The sequence below is a fragment of the Wyeomyia smithii genome, chromosome 1 (assembly GCF_029784165.1).
Source record: "Wyeomyia smithii strain HCP4-BCI-WySm-NY-G18 chromosome 1, ASM2978416v1, whole genome shotgun sequence".
Lineage (NCBI taxonomy): Eukaryota > Metazoa > Arthropoda > Insecta > Diptera > Culicidae > Wyeomyia > Wyeomyia smithii.
The window spans coordinates 24,222,322-24,234,824 of record NC_073694.1 but is presented as its reverse complement, the minus strand read 5'-3'; the positions used below and the strand labels follow the sequence as shown (position 1 = coordinate 24,234,824).

The window sequence follows — 12,503 nt, the reverse complement described above, 5'->3', positions numbered from 1 at the left end:
TATTGTATTTTCTAACCCTAAAATATTAAAGAATTGTTTTAAAAGTTTTTAAAATGATGTTGGATTCATATCTGAAATGTTCTAGCTTTTCTTTAGAGTTATTTCGTAACAATTCCACAATCATGTTGAAATTTTAACACTGGTCGACACAGGTTTTGCTCTAGAGCTCAAACAGGAAAAGTATGAGAGATTACAGCTTTTAATCCATTTTTGAGAATTTTGGTGCCCCTTGCGAAAGTGTTTCAAAAGGCCGCAGAGAATTTATTCGCCGGGTTCGTCGCTTCCACGTTTGCTTACGGGAAAGTTTCATTGGAGTCTCTGAAAACTTTACGCCCTTCTGGGCTGATTAAGGGCACCAAAATTCATAGGAACGGTTTAAAAGATATCTTTCATATATTTTCAGTTTAGGTTTCGGGTCAAACCTGTGTAGAAAAATGATCAATTAAACCAACAAACATTATTTCAGGCTCAACTGGTAAGAATGAAAGCCTTTTATCCATTCCTGTAAATTTTGGTGCTTTCAGTCACGTCGGAAGTGCGTAAAAACTTGAGAGACTTAAATACGCTTGGTTTTCGAACCAAGTCAGATTTTTTTTTTAATTTCAGTCAAGCTTAAAAAAACGAAAAACGCAAACATGGGAATGGAATATATTGAACATGATTATAAATGTTCATTTCAAATGTTCAATTTGATTTATTTTTATTCAGTTATCTACTCTTCAGACCTTCAGAGTTTTTCATTTTTTCCATGTTTTCAATTGACATTAAACAGTTTTCAAACGTCTGTTTCCAAAACTGGAGAAAAATGATAATTTTTTTATTCATAAAATGATCCATTTCCAAGGTAGCTTTCGATACACCAACAAATTTTTTTCATCATAAGTGGACCAGTCTTCTCTCTCTCAGTTCCACTTAACACCCCATGAATAATTAAACCTCTACCGGTATTTGATTGCTACGATACGGAGAAAACCGTGTGTATATTAGTTTTCATTCGTTTTCCAGTCGCCTGTGGACGACACTGTGGAAGATAGAAAGGCGACTTTTCCGCAAGCAAACGGACACACACAGCACAGAGTGCCAAGGTTCATTTGGTTTGTCGCTCTCTCTGTCGGTCGGGAAGAAAATCGTAACCACCCTAACCCGCAGGCAGAAGCAATATTTGCTGGATTGGAATAGTGGAATGATGGAGACCCTTTGATCAGTGGTTCGTGTCGAGAAATATGATTAAATTTTTATACACTTTGCCTTCGTTAGCGGACACAGATTCCCGGGCTCGTTAGGCGTTCGATTCTATTGCTTTTTGTTGCTTATTTTCCAAGAAGGACTGTTAAAAAGGATTTTTTTCTTCTATGCTGTCGCCTGCCTTTCATTGCTTTTTTACAATCGTCAACGATACAGTAATCAATTATCGCCTCAATCCAATCAGCGCCTGGAAAAAAAGATACGGGCTGTTGATCTGTATTATTTTGATTATTCGCTTCTGAAGATTTTGATTGACTTCCGGACCAGTGGCTGGCAATTAGGCTATCTTCGTTTCGACTGCTGTTCTGTGAGAGGGAGTGCTCAGTGGGGCGACTCCATACAAAGGCTGGCCAAGCAAAAAAACTGTCCATAAACGCGACAAAAACTTGGTATTTACATAACTTTGGGGCGCTGAACACGAATTTGGCCTCCATTTTTTGTTTGGGGCCGTCCATAAAGCACGAAATCCAATTTTTAATATTTTGTGGCACTTTTTTCCTTTTTCATAGAATTATATGATCTTTGACCACAAGTAGTGCCACTGGGCGTCCTCTCCATTGAAAAAAAAAACGTTATTTATGGACGACACCTTGAACTAAACAAATTTTGCCTAAATATATGTATTTTTTATAAATAAACTAAAACAACATAAGTAATACAAACTAATTACAAATTGAAATGATGACCATCATCATCATCATCTTCCGCTGTGATCGCTAATCTGTTGTTGAATTGTTTCCAGAAAATTTGAAGTTCATTATACTTATCAGCAGGAAAAATGTCTTTCGCTGCAATTTTCATTTCTTCTAGTGATTTTCGATGTTTCATTGTTTCATATATATGTTATCTTCCTAATCCGGTTTCTATGGTTGAAAGAGGACATTTAAATACATGTATAACACCATGAATTGATAACTTACTATACATTGAATTAGGTGGTGCCGCTGAAGTTGAAGGCTCCATAATAAAATTCAACGAATTTATGAATTTGAAAACCAAGACACTGGAATGACACAACGATCTAAATGAATACGAAAAGATGCGAAGGGCGACGACTGTTCTTTGTTTTTTTTTCTCATAAAGCAAAATGTGTGCTTTACTTTTGTATGCATACGAGTGACAGGCAAAAGCAATCTTCAAACGGGCTATTGTTAGCCGGAGTTTGATGGTATGAATTTGCTGTTAGTATTTGACACTTCAATCAGTTTAGCGAATTTCATGATCATAAATTGAAAAGGGCTGAATGTTTTTAATATTGTTTTGAATTTGCAGAAAGTGATAAAGTTTGCCATAATTGAAATTTAATAAAGATTTGTTTACTGTTTTCTTGTTTAACACTTATTTTATAACTTTTCATTGATAAATTTTGGGATTTTTGCCCAAATTTATATTTTATCCTTACGGATTGAGTACGATATCATAAATTTTCATTAATGGGGTATCATGGTTATGATTAAAATTAATCCTGGATGAAATTTCAACTTCAAAAATAAAAACTAAAAAAATCTGCTATCACTTTTTTCACTAAAGTGACATTTTGCGCAGTTTTGCGCAGCAGCGGACAGTATGCATTTGAAAGCTTACGTTTTTACCTAAATATTGAATGCAGTCACAACCGTGGCAAACTGCGTCAACTAAACTTTTAAGCTACTTTTCTACAAAAAATCACGTTTTTTTAATTTTTTTTAGTGTCAGGCCTACTATAACCAAATTTTACAATATCTAATGAAAAGGGTTTGTTTTGCACAATATTTACAACAACTTTTCCTTTGAAATCAAAAAAATCCAAGCTATCATTGAAGCTACAGAGCGTTTCAAAGTAATGTACTTTTTTTCAAAAAAAAAGACAAAAAACATCAGTTTGCTAAGCTTTATAAAGTCATAAAAAATTCAGATTTCATGATATTGCGCCCAAATTCTGGATTTAGACACTTGAATGTTATAGCAATAAAGGAAAAATATTATGTAACAGCTAACGAAAAAAAATTTTTTTGGCTGATGGCCAGCGATTCCCCACTGTGGAGTGTCGTGAATAATTTCTGTTGAAGACTTTAAATAAAATTTGAATAAAATATTTTTTTCTCTTATTGAACTATAAGCTGAATCATTATCAATATTTTCTATTTATGTTTTAACTGTCCAAATGACGTCATGTACTGATGTCTCGATAGTAAACAATTGATGTCTCAGAAGAATAGCGAAACACGTCATATTAGAACGTCCAAAACGTTTTAAATTATATCTTAGAAATGAAATTCAAAAAAAGTTTTTCAGCATTGCGGAGAAGTTTAAGATAAAATTCTACTGCACTTTACAGTTTGCCTTTCCTCGAAAGTTGTTTTCGATTCGATGGCCTTTATGTTCATTTCCATTTTCCCCCTTTATGGCTTTATGAACATACAATTTCCAGAATCTCCTCGACAGTCGATAGAGCGGAAGCACAAAACTGCATCGGTAATAACACCATCTGTTGTCTAATAGAATCGGTCTACTCGCTATCCATGTTTGTTTGCTATCACTTGGAAGCACGACGAGGTAAGCGTGAAGGAGAGACATAATATTAGATTTTGTTGCATCATCGCAGTTTGGTGGCGGTTTCCTGTGCTTTCCAGCACGAAGGATGCAGGCAGCGATAAATAAATTAAACAAGTGCACTCTGGACTTTGGGGGTGGGGGACAAACGCGATCATCTTTCACTCCAGGTAGAAGACGTGGAAGGGAGGAGGGTTAAATAATGCGGGAATCTTAAGATCTTATGGCTTTTAGTGCCGAACTTTCTCCTTTCTGCCCAAGGATGTATCCGAGTACAACATATGTCGCACCGGCGGCGGCAACGGCGACACGGAATGGAAGTACTTCACGCGCGACCAAAACCTCGTAAGCAGGCGGATGAAAAGCACCCCCAAGGTCGTAAGTTTTGCTGCCACTAGAATTGGGTGGCTTGGCGAGAGGATTACGCTGTGCTTCTGTTAGTGGTGTTGTGATACTAATAGCACTAGATTTGGTCGTTTGCTGACAGACATTAGAGGAAGGAAGTAGTTGTGATTACACTGCAGACAGGATTAAACTGAGTTTTCGACCACGGAATCCAAGAATGTGTTCAAGTTTTTTTTTTTGATACGTGCCGGAGACAACTTTCAAATGGGGGAAAACTATTATCTTTTCTTTGGATTCTTTCAAAAAATACAATAAAAACTTACCACCGTCGGTTTCACCTCCGTTGCCCGTTCGGAATGTCGTCGAAGAAACGGTCGAACCTTTCCCACTGGAACTGGAGCAGAATGGCGAACTTTGCTGATATGTTGGTGGAAGTTGCTGTTGCTGTTGTGGCGGTTGTTGTTGCTGCTGGTGCTGCTGGCTACCAGTTGCATTACCATGGCCGCCAATGGCGGCTGCCAAACTAGACGCGGTCACATATTCTGGCTGCTGCTGCTGATGGGTCGCCAGAACATTTTTCAGGTGCGTTTGGAGAAACTCTGTGAATTATGGAATAAAATAGAAATTAATTCAATTAAGCTAATCCTTTGTTTTAGAACCTATTTTTCAACCCAACCACACTGGAATGGATAAACAATCTAGTCAATTATTCACAGCAAAAAGGAGGATGAGTAGGAGGAAATTCGACTGCGACGCCTATTCGGTTTGAGAGCCAACCCATCGATAGCTTTTAATTATGAGTCAAACAATACCCGTCACTATGTCCTATGGGGTGGTCTCTGGTTACCAGTCCGGTCGGTCACCTCTCTCGCAAGCTCCGGTGCCATCGATCCCGGAAAGGCGTGTCATCCAAATCAGTGAGGGAGAGGTGACATAATTGGTTGTTGAAGTTTCACAAAGCAAGGCTCAAAACTCGGATGTGCGTTGGTACGACGTCCGCTGGAATTGATCCCTGGTCTGATGTCATCGTCGTTGGCCTCGGTCAACTGTCCGTTCCTGGTCTGGGTGTCATGTTTGCTTTGGTAATGGTGAAATAGGGCGGCAATTTCGAACAACTCGAATGCAACGGAATCAACCGTGTTAAACAATTAGCCAGTGCCCAGTGCGTAACCGAACCGGTGGTTAGCCATTTTGGGTGGGCACACCCCGAAAGTGGGTCGAATTTGCATTCGCAATCGACATGGTTAGGGCTTCATAAAGCCAGCAAAACCGAAACATGTCGATTGAAAATGAAATGTGATACACGAAAAGGTTTTGCGTTCAGTCGAACTTTACCCAAAATAGAAGTGAGCAAGTATGGAAAAATTATTAATTGATCCGCGAAAAAAATCAAACCAAATTAAAAATTTATCAATAGAATATGGTTAGGTGAGAGACAAGATTACACTGTTTTTTTTTTAAGCGGGTTATTTTTATGCGTTTTTTTAAACGCATTTTTTAAGTTACGCGTATTATTTTTACGCGATTTGAAAAACTATTTGTACGTGGTATCAAATAAGTTTAGTATAAATAAATATAATCTAATCTTTTAAAAGCAAAGACTTTAGTGGTCGCAAATGTATGTTGAAATGAATCAAGAGTTCGTAGGTTGACCAATCTTGAACAGAGAAATTATTAAAAAACCATTGCACAAAAAATGTGTTAAAAATACAAATTAAAACTTGTACATGGAATTAAAATAAACAAGAAAAGCTTAAGTCAATATATTTCTTGAATTTATGAGTATTATTGAATAAATATTTTAAAGAATATGTATGTCGAAAAATTTGAAAGACAGTAAAATCATTGAAGAGATACCAAAAAAAAATAAAGCAAAATGAACCTGGCAATAAAATAAATACAAAGCGCACAAATTCACAATTGAAAAAAAAATGAAAATGAAAAGAGGTGAGATAGACAAATAAAGATTTAAATTTTGATTATCGATAAGCAAATTTTTCTTGAGGATACACTCAAAAATTGCAAATTAATTAGAATGACACAAACGAGCAAACAAAAACAAAGAAAGAAGAGAGCAGAAATTAAAATAACATAAATTGATGCAAAAGGAGGCAAAATTTAACTTGATTAAGGTGCATGAAAAAAACATAAAAATTAGAAAAATAATTCTTCGACAAAACTATCAAACTACTTGAAAAATAAAAATGAAAAATAACAAATAAATAATCGACTAGGGTTTCTGAGATTGTTCAAAATATTTGTTAAAGCTTTAAAATACGTCTAGAATCGATACAGAATTTGAAAATAGACTGTGGCAAGGTTGATGTTAAAATTAACAAACACACGAAGAGAAGCAAAATACAGATATGAATACAAATAAAATGGAATAAAAGGGCTTAGCCCTTAACTGAAATAAAATATTTAAAAATGAACTTTAGAATGGCACATTTGGCAGCAGTTTGTAAAAATATGATGATATTTGGCAGACACTTAACATATCTGCTCATCACCGACGTTTCGGTCCTTCCATGGGACCATCATCGAACTCGAGATGGCAACTTACAAGTTTAAATTTCTTCGAAAATTTTTTTTTTTTGTGTGTGTGGTTAGAACCAGGCAGTTCGGGTGAGAAATATTGTTTCAAAGAATATAATGCCGCTTTACCGCTTGATAGGTCATTTTTTTTTCAGATAAAATCAATGTTTTTTTTCGCAAAAAAAAAAACAAAAAAAAAACAAACTTATTTTTATCTGCGCTTTGGATGTACGGTTATCGAAAACCTTCTACGACCCGACTTTTTAACTTTTGCAGAAATATTTTAACTTGTTCATTACTGTTTCGACCATTGATGATGGTCCCATTTTAGGACCGAAACGTCGGTAATAAGCAGAAAGAATGTCTTCTCGTATTCTTATCAAATGTGAGGTCTTGAATCGTCCTGTGATTGAAAATTTTGAAAGGTCAATCGAACTTGATTCTCAAACCCGTTTTATGACACTGTATTTCAATCACATGTCACAAAATATTAACCCTTCTTCGAATATTCCAAATCATGTCCACTTATTAAATACTTCTGATTCTACTGTGTTTTTCGATACATCCATGATAGAAGAAACTCGTGGAATCCCTGATCATTTACGCGTGCAGCAGATCCCCAAATTTTTTTCCAATAAATATCGAAACATCAACTGCGACAATATGTTCTACACTGACGGATCACTTCTCGATGGGTCCACTGGCTTCGGTATCTTCAATAACAATTTAACCGTCTTCCATAAGCTCGATAATCCTGCTTCTGTTCACGTCGCAGAATAAGCTGCAATTCAGTACACCCTAAGGATTATCGAAAAAATGCCCACGGACCATTATTTCATCTTTACGGACAGTCTCAGTTCCATTGAGGCTCTCCGATCGATGAAAGATGTTAAGCACTCTCCGTATTTCCTGGGGAAAATACGGGAACATCTGAGTGCTTATCCGAAAAATCTACTCAGATTACCTTAGCGTGGGTCCCTTCTCACTGCTCGATACCGGGCAATGAAAAAGCGGACTCTTTGGCTAAGGTGGGCGCAACAAACGGTGAAATTTATGAAAGACCAATTGCTTTTAATGAATTTTTTGCATTTGTACGTCAGAATACGATCATCAGTTGGCAAAATTCTTGAACCAGAGGGGAACTGGGAAGGTGGTTACATTCCATTATACCCAAGGTATCGACGAATCCGTGGTTCAAGGGATTGGATGTAGGTCGGGATTTTATTTACGTGATGTCCCGGCTTATGTCCAATCACTATAGATTTGACGCGCATCTCCGTCGTGTTGGGCTCGGGGAAAGTGGTATCTGTGCCTGCGGTGAAGGTTATCACGACATAGAGCACGTTGTTTGGTCATGCCCTGTCCACTGTGACGCCAGGTCTAAATTATCAGCTTTCCTTGAGGCCGGAAGTAGACGGCCAGCTGTTCCTGTTCGTGATGTCTTGGCGAGCCGTGACATACCATACAAGACCCTTATATACGTTTTCCTAAAATCCATCCATGCCCCAGTCTAGTCCCGTTCCCCTCCGTCTAAACCCAACAAAACGACAAGAACACGTTTGAACCTCAAGCACAGATTTTGGAATCAGCAACTGCACCCCACTCGAATTCGCCAGGACCTGAGAACCTGAGGTCTTCAGTGATATCTTGGCTCAGCGGTACATACCATATAGCCACTTGAACACTAGCGAACAACAACAACGAACCATAACCAGCAACTAGGCCCCGCACAATACCTTCAGGACCCGGCCCCTGCCCCAGCTCATGACATCGGCCATTCGAAGAGCATCAGACAACCATTCAGCAACAAAACACTGATTGAAAAATTCATGCTAGTTTTAAATTAGACTTAATTTCAGCTCGTAGTCGGCAGCGAGGATAAAAGATTTGCTTTAAGTTTTTAAGTCATCAGATATAACTGACGCCGTTAAACATTAAATTGTATTTGTGGCGTGTCAAATAAATGATGTATGAGGAAAAAAAACTATCGAGTTATAACTCTCCTCAATTGCGCATATAAATTTTTTTCTCGCATTCTGTTCCATAGAATGAGACCGTTGCAGGACGCCAGTGTTTGAGAATACCAGTGCGGTTTTCGAGTAGGACGATTTACAACGGATCAGATGTGCACCTTCGACAAGTTTCTAGAACACATCTTGCAGGCAAATCATCCGCTTATAGACTTTAAGACGGCGTACGATTCAGTGAAACGTAGCGAGTTGTGGCAGATTATGCTTAAAAATGGTGATGATACTGATAGGTGCGACTTTTGTCGATTTCACATCATGCGAATTTTTGGACCCTTTGGATGGTCTGAAGCAAGAAGACGGCCTCTCGAACTTGCTGTTTAACATAGCCTTGGAAGGTGCTATACGAAGAGTCATCATAGAGATATGCTTCTAGAGTTCGCGGGCGATGTCGACATCGTTGGTGTTAATTGTAGAGCTGTGGAGAAAGCCTTTACGGTTCTCAGAAAGGAAGCTGCGGAAATTGGACTCATGAATACAGCGTAGTAGTGATAACCTACAGATTCGCACGAAATTGGGTCTAAAAAATTTAGATCCTTCCAAAGAACCTGGCCCTGACGTAATTCCTTCAGCACTCATAAATAATCTTGCGAAGAAACTTACTTACAACTCCTTTGTTCTGGCCGTTCCCAAATATATGGAAAAGCTCATTTTTGGTGCCTATTTTCAAATCATGGCGGAAATCTGACATACGTAATTATCGTGGAATCGCTATTACCTCTTGCATTCCTAAACTCTTTGAAGCAATTGTCAGTGAAAAAATGTTTGCTCAAGTCAAAAATCGAATAACAGACAAACAACACGGCTTTTTCAAAGGACGCTCTACGTCCACAAATTTACCTGAATTCGTAGATTACTAATTGTATGCAAAGGATAATGAGAACTATGTGAATGAAGCTCTCTATACAAACTTTAGCAAAGCATTTGATCGTATTGACATACCAATGCTACTTTATAAACTGCAAAAAATTGGAATTGAGTCTGGTCTTTTGAAGTGGCTTGAATCATATTTAACAAACAGGCAACAAATAATAAAATTCAATGGAAAGAAGTCAAATCCCATTTGAGTTATTTCAGGTGTTATTCAAGGCTCCCACTTATGACCACTTCTTTTTATTATGTACGTAAACGACATTTCCCCCAAGTAACACACAAAACATGTTAGAAAATAATTCACAATGACAGTAGTCATATAAGAATACTATAAGCGCAATTCAAAACTTGTGTTGTTATATTCTTGTCCTCGAGATGTTATTTCAAAGCATAAGTGTATTTAATATATTATCGAATATAAACTGCTGCTGCATATCTATAACTTGTATTTATGATGTTATCCAAACAGTACAGAAAGCAACTTAAAATACAACATTTGTGAGATGTTTTCCATCAGTGATTCAACCACATTTCGAACACAAACTCATTTTTTCCTAGTTCTGGAGATGTTTTTCAATAACATGAGTTAGACAAACAACAACTATGACACAAATGACACTTGTCTTAAAGTTGTCTTTCAGATGTTTTCACTATGTATTAGAAAAACTGTGTATGAAATGCCCAGCCGGGGCAGCCGCGCGCGTTCAATATTATACGCCTAATAACAATACTACGTACCTGCAAAGTCCTTTTTTCTATTATTGGTATTCGAAAACCAACGTAAAACTACTTGATCAAATTGTTAATGGAATTATTTAAACGATTTTCGAGGTGGGTCAAAATGCGCCATGAAAAGGAAAACAAAACGCTTACAGTGCAACCAATATCACTCTAACTTTTGTTACCGTATATTTAACAACGTTTTATAGTTTTGAATTATTTTATGTCACGTTGTGTAACGTTGAAACTATGCGAAAACAATTTTAATATTCAAGCGACAGAAACAATTAATTTTGAAAGGTTGAACATTGCTTTTCATCATCAATTTATAATTGATTAAAAGTACCACTGACAAAAACGATCATCGAACTGGTTGCACTGCGCGTAACAATACATTTGCGCGTGCGCTGGTTAAATGTTGTCATAGCAACGCATTTGCGCATGCGCTTTGTTATGGCAAATTCTGACCCACGAATGCGCGAATTTCTTTATTGCACTGGGTCAGTGCAGATCTATCCAAGGAAAAAAAAACATTGCGGTTTACGCATGTAAGAAAGAGATGCCAGATAGTTGTTTACGAACTAAGCCCATGCGGTGGTGGGGTAAATTGACTCTTCGCAATGAAATGAATCAGTGAACATTCTGTAATGCATAATCTATTTTCCACTGATTGACAAATAGAAAACAATATCCAATGAATGGCGCATAATTTTTTCAGGAGTAAAACGTAATGTTTCACCATGAAATTTGACGCGCACGTAAAACTTTGTATTAAAAGCTTGATTATTCAAAACGCCCTAATCACTAATTTTTTTCCATTACTGTTCCTGGTATAAATCAGTGTCGTTCTGCGATATTTTTATTTGGAAGTTTTATGCTTGCGTCAACGATGTTTTGATTAGTTACCAATTACCAATGAGTACGTGTTTTGGATAGCTTGCAAGAAAGCGAATGTTTTTGTTTTTCTCTAACGCAGTTTACAGATCGTGATGTCATTTAAAGACGCATTTCAAGTCTTTGAAATCATCAGCGTTTGCATACTCTATGACGGGGAAAATGCTGCTTGGCAGCTCTTGTCATATTCTTTCTCTACTTCGTATGCATACAACGAGCGAACTAATACACGCTCACCGGATGAATTGGAGATTGAAGAAACTTGTAACATGTGCAACATATGCGACGGTGTGTGATTTTTTTTTTACTTGAGATGGAAAGGGAGCAGTTTTTGACAGAAAAAATTTTGCATATGGTTGAACGGCCATTATTAGATGGTCGTACTCTCGTAACACGTGCTAAATATATGACAGTATGTGTTGTTACTTGACTGGGGAAGAATTTTATTGCCTTTTTAGTAATAGGTTTATTACCTTAAAGGCAATTTTGCGCTATTGCTTCTTAGGTAATAAGGAAAAGTTTTGCGTGTAGGTGAATTGCCCGAGTAGTTAAGCACGTCAATAGCACACCCCATCGTTTCTCCGTTCGACGACCTACCGTTACCGTCAATGGTCCGAAATAATCCACGCCGGTAAAGGAAAAGGGTCTCGTGAACGCCGCTAGTCTATCCTTTGACAGCTCGCCCATTAAAGGAGGATTAGGTGTTGCTCCTAAATTTTTACAGGTCTGACAGTCTGATCTCACCTTCCTAAATAGCACACGCAACTTAGGGATCCAGAAAGTTTGCCGCAGTTCATTGACCACTGTCTCGTGATTACAATGATGATAACGCTCGTGGTAGTCTTTCACAATAAGGTTACTGATATAGTTATTTTTCGGAAGTATGACTGGATTTTTTGCATCCATAGTTGCGTATTCACATGCACCAATCCTGCCTTGCATTCTTATCATTTTGTGATCATCGAGAAACGGATTTAGCTTATACAGTGCGCTTGATTTCGAAAGAGTGGGAGGTACGGTAGATAAACTGGCGAATTCCTCTGAAAATGATTCGCTTTGAGCAAACCTAATAAGAAGATTCGAAGCTTCGTTTAGCTCTTGACTGGTAAGGGGGCCGTGCTTGTGTTTCATCCTGCTCTTGGCGCATCGAAAGTTCGCAACGGATCTAAGTACCGTAGCAACCACACGAACTAATTGCCTCCATTTAGAAAATTTTGCCACGTTCACCGGCGGTATAGGAACAAAATGATGGTAGTATACGGTTGAACGCAGCTCTTCCTGAGTATGGCCTGAAGTGAACGGCTCTTCAGGCCAATCTGTTTTAGATTGCCT

The 12,503-nt window shown here is 37.7% G+C and overlaps 1 protein-coding gene across 3 annotated transcripts in view; it reads right to left on the bottom strand.

Annotated features, from left to right (window-relative positions):
• Positions 1-12,503, bottom strand: part of LOC129717900 (uncharacterized) — a 201,648-nt gene that overhangs the window by 57,752 nt on the left and 131,393 nt on the right. For all 3 annotated transcript variants that reach the window (XM_055668169.1, XM_055668170.1, XM_055668168.1), the window contains one exon: positions 4,446-4,721. In XM_055668169.1, the coding sequence (XP_055524144.1) occupies positions 4,446-4,721 (276 nt within the window). The remainder of the gene's footprint in view (positions 1-4,445; positions 4,722-12,503) is intronic.